Below are 10,710 nucleotides of genomic sequence, written 5' to 3'. Positions count from 1 at the left end.
GCCGCAGGAGTAGGCCTTGCTCTAAGCTCCATCCCTGAGCCCCTGCGCCCGGGGAGCCGGGGGGCAGCTTTGCTGGCCCTGAGCTGCGCAGTGCAGGAGGGCAAATCGTTTTTATTCCGGGGCCAGACTGGCTTCCAGGGCTTCCACGATGCACGCGGCCGAGGGACGCTGCTTGGGGTCCTCGCTGGTGCAGATGGAAAAGAGATCGATCATGTGCTGGTAGGATGAATCCAGTTCCTCCATGTTGAGGGCCGGGCGGGTTCCCAGGGCTGCGTAGTAGGCTTCCTCGTCAAAGCAGTCCTCGTCAAAAGAGTCCTCTGGACAAGAAGGTGGGAAAGGGGTTGGGAAGGAGGGGGAGGGCTGGGAACCTGGGTCACGGGGCTTTGCGCCCCAGCTGCCCCTCAGCCATCACAGACTGGTTTGGGTGGGAAGGGACCACAAAGCTCATCCAGTTCCACCCACAGCCCTGGGCAGGGACACCTCCCACCAGCCCAGGTCGCTCCCAGCCCCATCCAGCCTGGCCTGGAGCCCTGCCAGGGAGGGGGCAGCCACAGCCCCTCTGGGCAACCTGGGCCAGGGTCTCATCACCCTCACAGGGAAGAATTTCTTCCTAAAATCTCATCTAAATCTCCCTGCTTTCAGTTTGAAACCATTACCCCTCATCCTATCACTGCCCTCCCTGATAGAAGGTCCCTTCAGCTTCACTACGCCTTTGTTAGCATTAATTACAGCCTGGGATACTCCATTACTGGCCCTTTACCTTAAATTGCTTATTTTGAAGCTGTATCTACCCTCTTTCTCCCAGCAAAATAACTCTGAGTCACCCTGGCAGAGCTGGCTGGGAAAAAAATTCTGCAGCCAGGAGATGGTGAGAGCAGGAGAGCGAGGGGAAAATCCCCCGGCTGCCTGGAGACGTGAGAACACAGGCCAGCCTGCAGGTCTGTGCCAGCACGAAGGCTGGAGCAAGAGATTTCCCAGCACAGCCCGGAGGATTTTTTAGCTTTGTAGCGCTCCAGGGCGCAGATCTGCCCCTCCCATCCACATCCAGCTCCAGCAAGGGGGTGGCCGAGAAGGCCAACAGCCTCCTGGCCTGTGTCAGCCATGGGGTGGCCAGCAGGAGCAGGGAGGGGATCGTGCCCCTGGGCTCGGCACTGCTGAGGCTGCCCCTCAAATCCTGGGGGCAGTTTTGGGCCCCTCCCTGCCAGAAGGACCTTGAGGGGCTGGAGCGTGTCCAGAGAAGGGCAGCGAAGGTGGGGAAGGGTCTGGAGAACAGGTCTGGTGAGGAGCGGCTGAGGGAGCTGGGGGTGTTCAGCCTGGAGAAGAGGAGGCTGAGGGGAGACCTGATCGCTCTCTGCAGCTGCCTGAGAGGGGCTTGGAGCGAGGGGGGGTCGGTCTCTTTTTCAAGTAACAAGCGATAGGATGAGAGGAAACGGCCTCAAGTTGCACCAGGGGAGGTTTAGGTTGGACATGAGGAAGAATTTCTTCACTGAAAGGGCTGTCAAGCGCTGGAACAGGCTGCCCGGGGAGGTGGTGGAGTCACCATCCCTGGAGGTATCTGAAAGACGTGCAGAGGTGGCGCTTGGGGACGTGGTTTAGTGGTGGAGTCGGCAGCGCTGGGTCAATGGTGGGACTCGATGACGTTAAGGTTCCTTTCCAACCTAAACAATTCCATGTCAAATCCCCACTTGGGTGCACAGGAGGTGCCCAAAGTACCTCCAACTCCTTCCCCTGTGCTTTGTCAGGGGTGAGGGGGTGTCTGGGTTGGGGCACAGCCCCCAAGCACCTTTGGCCTGGCCACAGCACGCTTCCTTTAGCTTCTCTTTTCCAAAAGGCTCAGCTGCCTCGAGATCCCACTGAAATGAGGTAAAAGCTGAGCTTGGGCTTGAAGAATAGAGAGAAGCACAAGAATATTTGAGGCAGCTGAGCCTTTTGGCTTGGAGAGCCAGCCTTGTGGGGGCTACACACACATGCTGTAAAAATCAATCCTCCTGAGAGAGGAAAGCATTTCTAGGAGCAGAAGCTGCTCACCAGCAAGGTCTAGAAACAAACCATCATCATCAGCATCCTCATCCAGGTTGAGGTGAGGCACGGAGAGGGTCATCATTTCCCAGAGAGTCAGCCCAAAAGGGAAGATGTCGGCCTTGTCGGTGATCACACCGTCGTCCTGCAGAGCTTCCTTGGGCTTCCAGGGCTCGGTGCCGATGTAGCACATCTCCCGGTCGCTCACTGGAAGGGAACAACCCGGCTCAGGTGCCTGCTGGGGCTTGCAGACACCAAGACACCGTCGCAGCTGCCCCCACGGCGGGGATCGAGCCTGTCTGTTAGCTCAGGCGTGCTAAAGCCGCAGGGCAGGATCTCTTGGAGGCCTGAACCTCTTTTTCTTTCACATCCCTGTAGTCTCAAATCCCCTGTTAACCCGTGGTTTATTCCGCAGCGGCGCTCGTGCTTCTCCTCCGCGGTGCCCGGTAGGGTCTGGGGAGAAACCTGCGCGAGGAGATTTCATGGGGGAGGGTCTGAGGCCGCGCCGAGCGCGGGGAGAACTGAAGCTCAGAGCTGTGCTCTGTAGCTCAACCCTGGCTGCGAGACACCCCGCCATGAAGAAGTGAGAAATACCCACGTTTTACCCAAGATTTCCCCTTCCTCAGCTTGGGCTCGCCCGGGGAAGCGAGGCCGGAGCAACGGCACCTTCCCCAGACGGCGCCAGGGGACAAAGCCAACCTGACCCTGGTCCTCCCGTCAGCCTCCACCACACGGTGCCTCCCGCCAGCCACGCACTCCTCCTCTTTTCTTTACTCCAACCCAAACCAGGTTCTCTCCACCGTGCTCAATTTAATGCCTCCTTGATCTTAATTAGCCTTGGGAGAGCCCAAGCGCTCAGCGCTCAGCCCCACGAAGGACGGACCAGCTCTGACTCGATCCCTTCAATCCCCCCCTCTCAATTACGAGCCCCGCTCCCAAGAGGAGGGTCCCAGCAAATTCCCGAGCTGTCGGCAAATCTCAGCTGTCCAAGAAACTTTCCTCTCGCAGGGCTGATCTCCAAAGCCCGGCCTGTGACGAGAAGCAAATGCCAAAATCCCTCAACGCTTCGCGGGCTGTCGCGCTTCCATCCTTGGCTGCCACACGGACGGGGTCCCAGCACTCCCGCCATCACTGGGTGCCCCTTGTCTCCTCAAGACCACGAGAAGGCCAAGCCAAAACCAGAGCTGGGTGGAGAGGACTTCTTCCCCTTAAACCAGCCCAGAAAGGGTGACTTTACCCACGCTCCTCGCCAGGAGATTACGCCGGGGCGCTGCCTCCAGTGCTCTCGCGCCTTATAAAAGGGAACACGACTGCTAATAAAAACGTAAGAGGAGCTTTATAAACCATGAGGCTGTTGCAGGCCCGAGCACTGCGTTAAAGCAGCAGGGAAAAGCAGCCTCGTAGTTAACCCGAGCACGTTCCTGCTGTTCACAGCCAAGCCTCGACGCCGTTAGACATCTGCTCCTCGGTTAGGAAGCCCCTCTAACACTCGCCGTCGGCTCGTGCTTCCTTCTAGCCCTACGAGGAAGATTCATTTATTCAGCTCTCTAGCAAGAGCATCTCCTCAGCGGGGCCTGATCCAGCACCCCGGGTAGGAGGGCGCTCCCGCCCGCAGGAGCGAACGGACAAGGGCGGGAGGGGTAAGAGTTGGTCCAAAAAAACGGTCCCAACCTTGTCCTCAGGGATATGGACTCCGAAAGTGAGGCTGACGCCTCGCCAGGGGTCTGCGGTGGCCTGAGGAGCAGCTGCTGCCCCTGGGGGTGGAACGCCAGGCTTGGGAGGTCCTCGTGCCCTGGGCAGAGCAAGGACGAGAGCTGCATGTGGCAGGGAAGAGCCACAGGACGGAGGTGCTGCTGTCTGCTCCTCCCTTCTAGAAACCTTGGGGGGCAGAGAACAGCCGGAGGAGGGAGCCTGGCGGGGGCAAGAGGGCTCTGGTTTGGCTAAAGGGTGCTGTGCCGTTCTCCGGTGCCGGGGACGAGCCTGAGAACCGTTATCCAGAAGGATCGATCGGCATCGATGGAGCCAAGAGGCGGAGATGCAGAGGAGGAGCAAGGGGTGCTGCTGGGCATGAAAAGGGGCTCCTCAGCACCCGAACTTGGGAAGCTTCCCCCACCAAGGGTCACAACGATCGTTAGGACCGGCGGGACGCTGCCGGGACCTGGGACCATCGGGATGCCTCGGACCCAAGGTGGCAGCTATCGATCTCTGTCCTCTTGTCGCTTCACTCTCCCCTTTCCTTTCACCCTCTGTCCCTGTCGCACGGCGCTTCACGGGCGAACAATGAAGTTTCCCTCTTGGATTGCAGCAACCCCCTTTGGTGTGGTCGCCTCAATTTTGCACTTCGAGATCGCCGCGAACGCCCCACCACGAGGCCACCGAGTGCACCGTGACAGGAGGGCACGAGACACGCACCACAGGTCTGCAGAATTAAAGCTCGACCTTCCGGAGATCCCCTTCACCCACGCACAGGGCGAACCACAAGCCAGCCCTTCCCCCCCTGGCCCCCGAGGACAGGGGAGGGCGTTCACTCTGCTGCCGGAGCCAAACTCTGGCAGCCACCGAGCATTCAGGTCCCCTTCCCAGCCGCCGGACCTACCGGTCATGTTCTCGTCCAGGGGCAGGGACACTCCCACATCACAGATCTTGATGGTTTCAAAGTCGCCTTTAACGACCACGTTCGAAGACTTGATGTCTCCGTGGAGCAGCTTCTTGTCGTTGTGAAGGTACTAAGAGGCAGAGAGGAGCCGTTAACGCCCGCTTACACCGCGGAGAGGCGAGAGGAGCCATTGGATTTGGACAACAACGCACCAACTTCTTAATGTTTACCTTCTTTACCCTTAAAACCTCGAGGATGGGTCAACCCCTCCCTGTAACCTCAATTAATTAGAACTAATTTACCCCTAAATGCAGCCTCAGCTCGGCGGCTGCCATGGCTCGGCGAGAGGAGGCACGCAAGCAACCACCTAACCATTGGCACTGCCGGGACCAGCTTCCTGCAACTGCCTGGCGCAGCAGGTAAGGAGGCCAGGAGCCGGCCTCCTCGCTGGCTAGCAAGCAGGGAGAGCAGGTAGCCCCGGGGGAGAGCAGCAGGATGTTCGTGGCAAACACCCCGCTGCGTCTCCTTCCGCCTCATTCTTCAAGGCTCCCTCTACGGGGAGTCTCTACAGCCCCCCTCCCCGGTAAAAATAAAAAAAAAAAATACCACCGAGGTCTTGGATGAAGCCTCACGGCGTCTGCGCTCCCCCCGCTGGCACGGCCAAATTCGTTTATTTCTCCAGTGCCGATGATTCCGCGCCGAACAGCAACGGTTAACGGCAAACACACCCGCCCCCCCCTCCCCAAACGTACCTTCAGCCCCCTCGCCATGCTCAAGGCGACTTTGAAGATGGTGGCAGCCGGGAAAGGGCCCAACCGTGCTGCGCTTCTTTCTTCGATTAAGTTGTTGAGGGATTTTTCTCCTCCGTACTCCATGGCCAGACACATGCTTCCATCGTTGGCCTCGGTGAACGCGCGGTAACCTTCCAACCAAGATGGATTCGTTGGGAGAGCTGGGCCAGGCACCGGCGTTTCCGCGTGCCCGATGATGGAGCACGTGGGGCTGCTGCTCCCCAGGTGCTTCCCTGGTGGCTGCAACCAACCTCAAACAAATTCGAGCGCTGGAACGGGCTGCCCAGGGCGGTGGTGGAGTCACCAGCCCTGGAGGTATCTAAAAGACGTGCAGAGGTGGCGCTTGGGGAGGTGGTTTAGTGGTGGAGTTGGCAGCGCTGGGTCACTGGTGGGACTCGATGATCTTAAAGGTCTTTTCCAACCCAAGCGACCCCACGGTTCTGCCACCCACCGCGCTGCCCCGGCAGCCCAAGGGCGCTTCCAAGTCCCCACCGCGCAGGGCAAGACGAAGTCAATTTATCAAGGTCCACCGCTGGCCCACCCGAAGGCGCCGGCAGCCCAGCAACCCACCTCCGAAGCGTAGGGACGGGCCAAACACCCGGTGAACCCCACCCCGGCCGTCCTCCCACCCCGAGGATCCAGATTTCCCAGAGCTGGACGGGGAGATCTGTAACCCACAGCCCGCGGAGCGAGAGGAACCCAGAGCAGGGGAGGGCAGAGAAGCCTCGTGTCCCAGCCGCTGGTCCCGGAGCGGGCACCCACGGCTTGGTTTGCGATTTAACGCGAGGCAGCCCGCGCCCGAAACTCACCCACGATGTTTGGGTGCTGGAGGTTTTTCAAGATCTTGGCTTCTTCTTTCAGTCTCTTCTGATAGATGCTTTGCTGGCTCCTGTTGCACTTGGAATTAATTTTCTTCACAGCCCAAGGGGAGCGAGAGAAACCTCTGGGAGACCTGCAGGGGGGAAAAAAAACCACCCCCCCGCACCTCTCAAACCCATGTGTAGGCAGCACCATGGTTAAAGCTCGCACGGGTCACTGAGGAGCTGCTCTGGAGAGCATCTGCCTTTGGTTTGTGGAATTAATGAAGACCAATGCTAAAATAAACTAAAGTTTGCCAATGCGCATGACGCGGAGTGACGCTTTGCCCGCCTACAGCGCTGCTCCGTCGGATTTCTGAGTGTCTTGGAAAGGGAGATTTGCATCAATTCTCATTTTCAGGTGGAGGAGGCTCGGCTCGGGAGGGAAGCAGCTTGCCCAGCAGCGCCAGGAGCGGACCCCCAAATGCCTCAATTCCAGGCCAGGCCGCGGGGTTATCCCAAAACGACGGGCTCCTTCCCAGCACCCCCAGGGACGGCTGGAAATCCCCCACCCCTTCCTCGACTTTCAAGGGGTGCAGGCAGCACCTGAAGGTCGGTGACGGCGGCTCAGCCGCTTCCCATCCCCTGGGTTATTGTAGGGGGGAACCAAGAAGAGGCCCAAGCGCCGTTCCCGGGGGGCCCCCACGTACCTTTTCATCAAGTAGACGTTGACGCCGGTGCCGTAGCCAAGCTTCTGCATGAAGGGAGAGGCCGGGATGGTGACGGAAACCGGCCCCCTGTCTGAAAAATAAAAAGAAACCCCAGGCCCGTGAGTGACCCCGCGCCGCCGCTCGGCTCGTAGGGGGCTGGCTTTTGGATTTGGGGGGGCCGGCAGAGGGATGGGTTCGTTCTCGCGGGGCTGCGTGGCGTCAAGGCCGTTGCTGCTCCTCACGCTGCTCCGCCGGTGGGGGGGCCGGGGAGAAACGCCAGGCTCGGTGCGGTGAGGCTTCGGTGAAGTGAAGCAACGGGGTTGCCACGGCCTGGGCGGAGCAAGGAGGAGAGCCGAGCCAACTGGTTCAGCTGGGAAAAGCCAGCAAAAGGACGAGAACGCTGGTAGCTGCTTCTCCCTTCTGCCGACCTTGCGAGGGGAGAGAACGGCTGAGAGGGGGAGCCTTGCGGCGGCAAGACGGCTCTGTTTTGGCTAAAGGGGGAGGGACCAAGCAGAAAAAGAGTTTCAACGCAAAACTCTGGAGGCGACGATGCCCTGGAGGGAAACTTTTGCTTAATTCTCTAGAAAAGTTAATATTACAGTTATAACGAGATTACAGAGATCCTGCTACACACGTGTGACGGTGTCACTCAACTCTCCGCCTAAATCACGCTCTGCGTAACCCGTGGGAGGGGAAACGGCGAATTAGAGCATAAAAAGAGGAGAATAAGGGGTAAAAATGGGGAGAAAGGGACTGAAGATCTACAAGAGACGGTGGCCGGGCCGGGCTCCTCTTCTCCGCCCAAGGCAGGGACGCCTTCCCGGCGAGAGCTGCGCCTCCGCCCCCGGCAAAGACCCCCCGGGAGAACTCGGCCAGTGTCACTCTGCATTTATCAGCGGCCGTTCCATACTTGTCACATCCGTCACCTTAATCAACGACCGACATTTGCAACTTTGCGGAGCCGCCGCCGCGGTGAAGGCCCCCGGGGAGGGCTCCGACAGGCACCGTCACGGCCTTACTCTTGACGTGACAGGTACACGAGGAGTTGGGAGGGGACGTGGAGGGGACAACCGACCCCAGGGACATCCCTGACCGGAGGACGTTGTGCTCAGCGATGAAAGCGAGGAGGAGGAGGAGGAGGAAGGGGGAGGGGGGGGCGTTTGGAGCAACGGCGTTTGCCTTCCCAGCCCACCGGGGCAGCCCTGCTTGCCTGGGGCTGCTCAAACACCAACCCCGGGATGGGCAGCAGCGAGAGAGTTCCCCAGTTCGCTTTCCCAGTTCAACTGGTTTCATCCCAACTCCCGAGGTTTCTCCCTTCCCCAGTTCGCTTTCCCCGTTCAACTGGTTTCATCCCAACTCCCGAGGTTTCTCCCTTCCCCAGTTCGCTTTCCCAGTTCAACTGGTTTCATCCCAACTCCTGAGGTTTCTCCTTTCCCCAGTTCGCTTTCCCCGTTCAACTGGTTTCATCCCAACTCCTGAGGTTTCTCCTTTCCCCAGTTCGCTTTCCCCGTTCAACTGGTTTCATCCCAACTCCTGAGGTTTCTCCCTTCCCCAGTTCGCTTTCCCAGTTCAACTGGTTTCATCCCAACTCCTGAGGTTTCTCCCTTCCCCAGTTCGCTTTCCCAGTTCAACTGGTTTCATCCCAACTCCTGAGGTTTCTCCTTTCCCCAGTTCGCTTTCCCAGTTCAACTGGTTTCATCCCAACTCCTGAGGTTTCTCCCTTCCCCAGTTCACTTTCCCAGTTCAACTGGTTTCATCCCAACTCCTGAGGTGTCTCCCTTCCCCAGTTCGCTTTCCCAGTTCAACTGGCTTCATCCCAGCTCCTGAGGTTTCTCCCTTCCTGAGTTCGCTTTCCCAGTTCAACTGGTTTCATCCCAACTCCTGAGGTTTCTCCCTTCCCCAGTTCGCTTTCCCAGTTCAACTGGCTTCATCCCAGCTCCTGAGGTTTCTCCCTTCCCGAGTTCGCTTTCCCCGTTAAACTGGTTTCATCCCAACTTCTGAGGTTTCTCCCTTCCCCAGTTCGCTTTCCCAGTTCAACTGGTTTCATCTCAACTCCTGAGGTTTCTCCCTTCCGATTCTTTCCCCCCCTGGGGGGTGGGTGACGCGCGAGCGGCCGTGTGGGGGGGGGCTGAGCTGGCCACCGGGCTTAAACCACGGCGCCCACCCCCCCGGGCCGGCTCAGCACCCACCGCCTCCCCGCAGCAGAGCGCAGGGCTCGGTTTCCCCGCCAGCCCCTCGGGAAATTTGGAGGGCTCCCGCCTGAAGGCGACTCACCGGGTTTCTCCTTGCGGGCCAGGTTGGTTGGAGACTTGAAGGTTTCCATCGCTGCAAACTGTCCTGATCCCTGTAGGAGAGGAGAGGCTTTTATTACACCTCCACCCCCCAAAAAATGCTGGAGGGAACCGCCCGGGAGGACGAGCTGTGCGGGGCTCAAGCCCCAACCGGCGCAGGGGCACGACAGACACCGCCACGATCCGTTAAGGGACATCAGTGACACCCGTTTGGAGTTCCCAACGGCTCATTTGGCTTCTCCCGGCTCTGCCCAGCGAGCGGGCCGGCAGCTGAAGCAGGGATGTGCTGCCCAGCCCCGTGGGCCCCCTCCCTCCCTCCCCAGTGTCACCCTGCAGCTTGGCACCGCTGCGTCCCCTCCCGTGGGGCTGATCCCCCTGGGGTCTGGCTCGCAAGAAGGGGAACGAACCCCGTAAGGGGGCTGGGGGTGGCAAGAGCCTGGGACCGGTGCCCTAAGGGAAATGGCGAGTGATGGTGTTGCAGAAATCGCCAGATTTAGGGTGTTAGAAGCGTGTGTGTGTGTTTTGAGGCTCATAACCATGGAAACCTCACCAGGTCGTTATGGTTTAAAAACCAGAGAAACTTGAAACGTGCCAGTGATGCTGCTTGGAAATCCCTTTACTCTTCCCAGCTTGGTTTGACTATCAAGAATTGTAATTAGTGGATATTAGTAGGAGAGACTAGTGATTATTTTGGGAAAATAAGTCTCAAATGGAATAAATGATCCAAGATAAAATAAAATCTGTGTTGCCAATGCTGCTGGGATACCCCTGTGAAGTCCCAGACCTACGGTGTTTATCAGCCAATAACCCATCGGTGGCTGGAAACAAGGATAACGTGCTGTAGCCCAAGGTGTCAGCTGGACAGGATTGACGATGGTGCCCGTTGTGCGTCATCCTTGGATCGTGACCAAAGCAGGGACGAGCCAAGGGCCTGCGAGCCCAGGACGTGTTCCTTGGGCAAACACGGTCCATTTGGGGAGTGGTCGAGCCCTCCGACTCACGGACCACCCACCCAAATGACCCCCCTGCTCACAAGGGAACAACAGAAGACGACGACAGAGGCTGCGCGCTGATTTGCATCAGAAGTGAGGGAAGAAGAACCCATCACCGAGAGGATGATAATGAATATGCATTATATGGGCTGAATATGTATGGATTTAATGTATAAATATCTGTTGACTGCAACGTGCAGGGGACATCTTGGGGAAGGACCCCACGGCCCCGGTGCCCACCGGTAACAAAGGCCGTCTCTGCTGATCTCACTGGGGGTGGAGGAGTTTTTGTGACCCCTGCAGGTTGGGAACGCAACTGGGCACCAAGGGAAGGAGCTGGGGTGGGGGGTGGGAAGCGTCCCCAGGCGGCTCCCGCCAGGACAGGACCCCCCCAGCCCTCAGCAGAGCCGGCACCATGGCAGGGGTGGGACTGAGGGTCCCACCTCTGGGGTGATGGGGGGGGGGGGATTCCAGGGGGAGGGGACACAGGAGAGGGCTGCGGGGTTCCGCCTCG

The 10,710-nt window shown here is 58.9% G+C and overlaps 1 protein-coding gene across 2 annotated transcripts; it reads right to left on the bottom strand.

The window, feature by feature from the left end:
• Window positions 1-111: 111 nt before the first annotated feature.
• On the bottom strand, window positions 112-9,236 carry PBK (PDZ binding kinase). 2 transcript variants are annotated; one of them, XM_086461737.1, is made up of 7 exons: window positions 9,173-9,236; window positions 6,914-7,004; window positions 6,216-6,358; window positions 5,368-5,537; window positions 4,616-4,745; window positions 2,050-2,226; window positions 112-317 (listed from the first exon to the last, which is right to left on the bottom strand). In XM_086461737.1, exons 1-7 carry the CDS (start codon window positions 9,234-9,236, stop codon window positions 112-114), a joined length of 981 nt encoding a protein of 326 aa, XP_086317863.1. The 2 variants fall into 2 exon arrangements, with proteins under 2 accessions (XP_086317863.1, XP_086317864.1); XM_086461738.1 differs by having other exon boundaries at window positions 9,188-9,236.
• Between the last annotated feature and the right edge of the window lie 1,474 nt (window positions 9,237-10,710).

The sequence above is a fragment of the Leptosomus discolor genome, chromosome 2 (assembly GCF_034619465.1).
Source record: "Leptosomus discolor isolate bLepDis1 chromosome 2, bLepDis1.hap2, whole genome shotgun sequence".
NCBI lineage: Eukaryota > Metazoa > Chordata > Aves > Leptosomiformes > Leptosomidae > Leptosomus > Leptosomus discolor.
The sequence above is the reverse complement of the archived record's forward strand: the minus strand, read 5'-3'. Positions and strand labels throughout refer to the sequence as shown.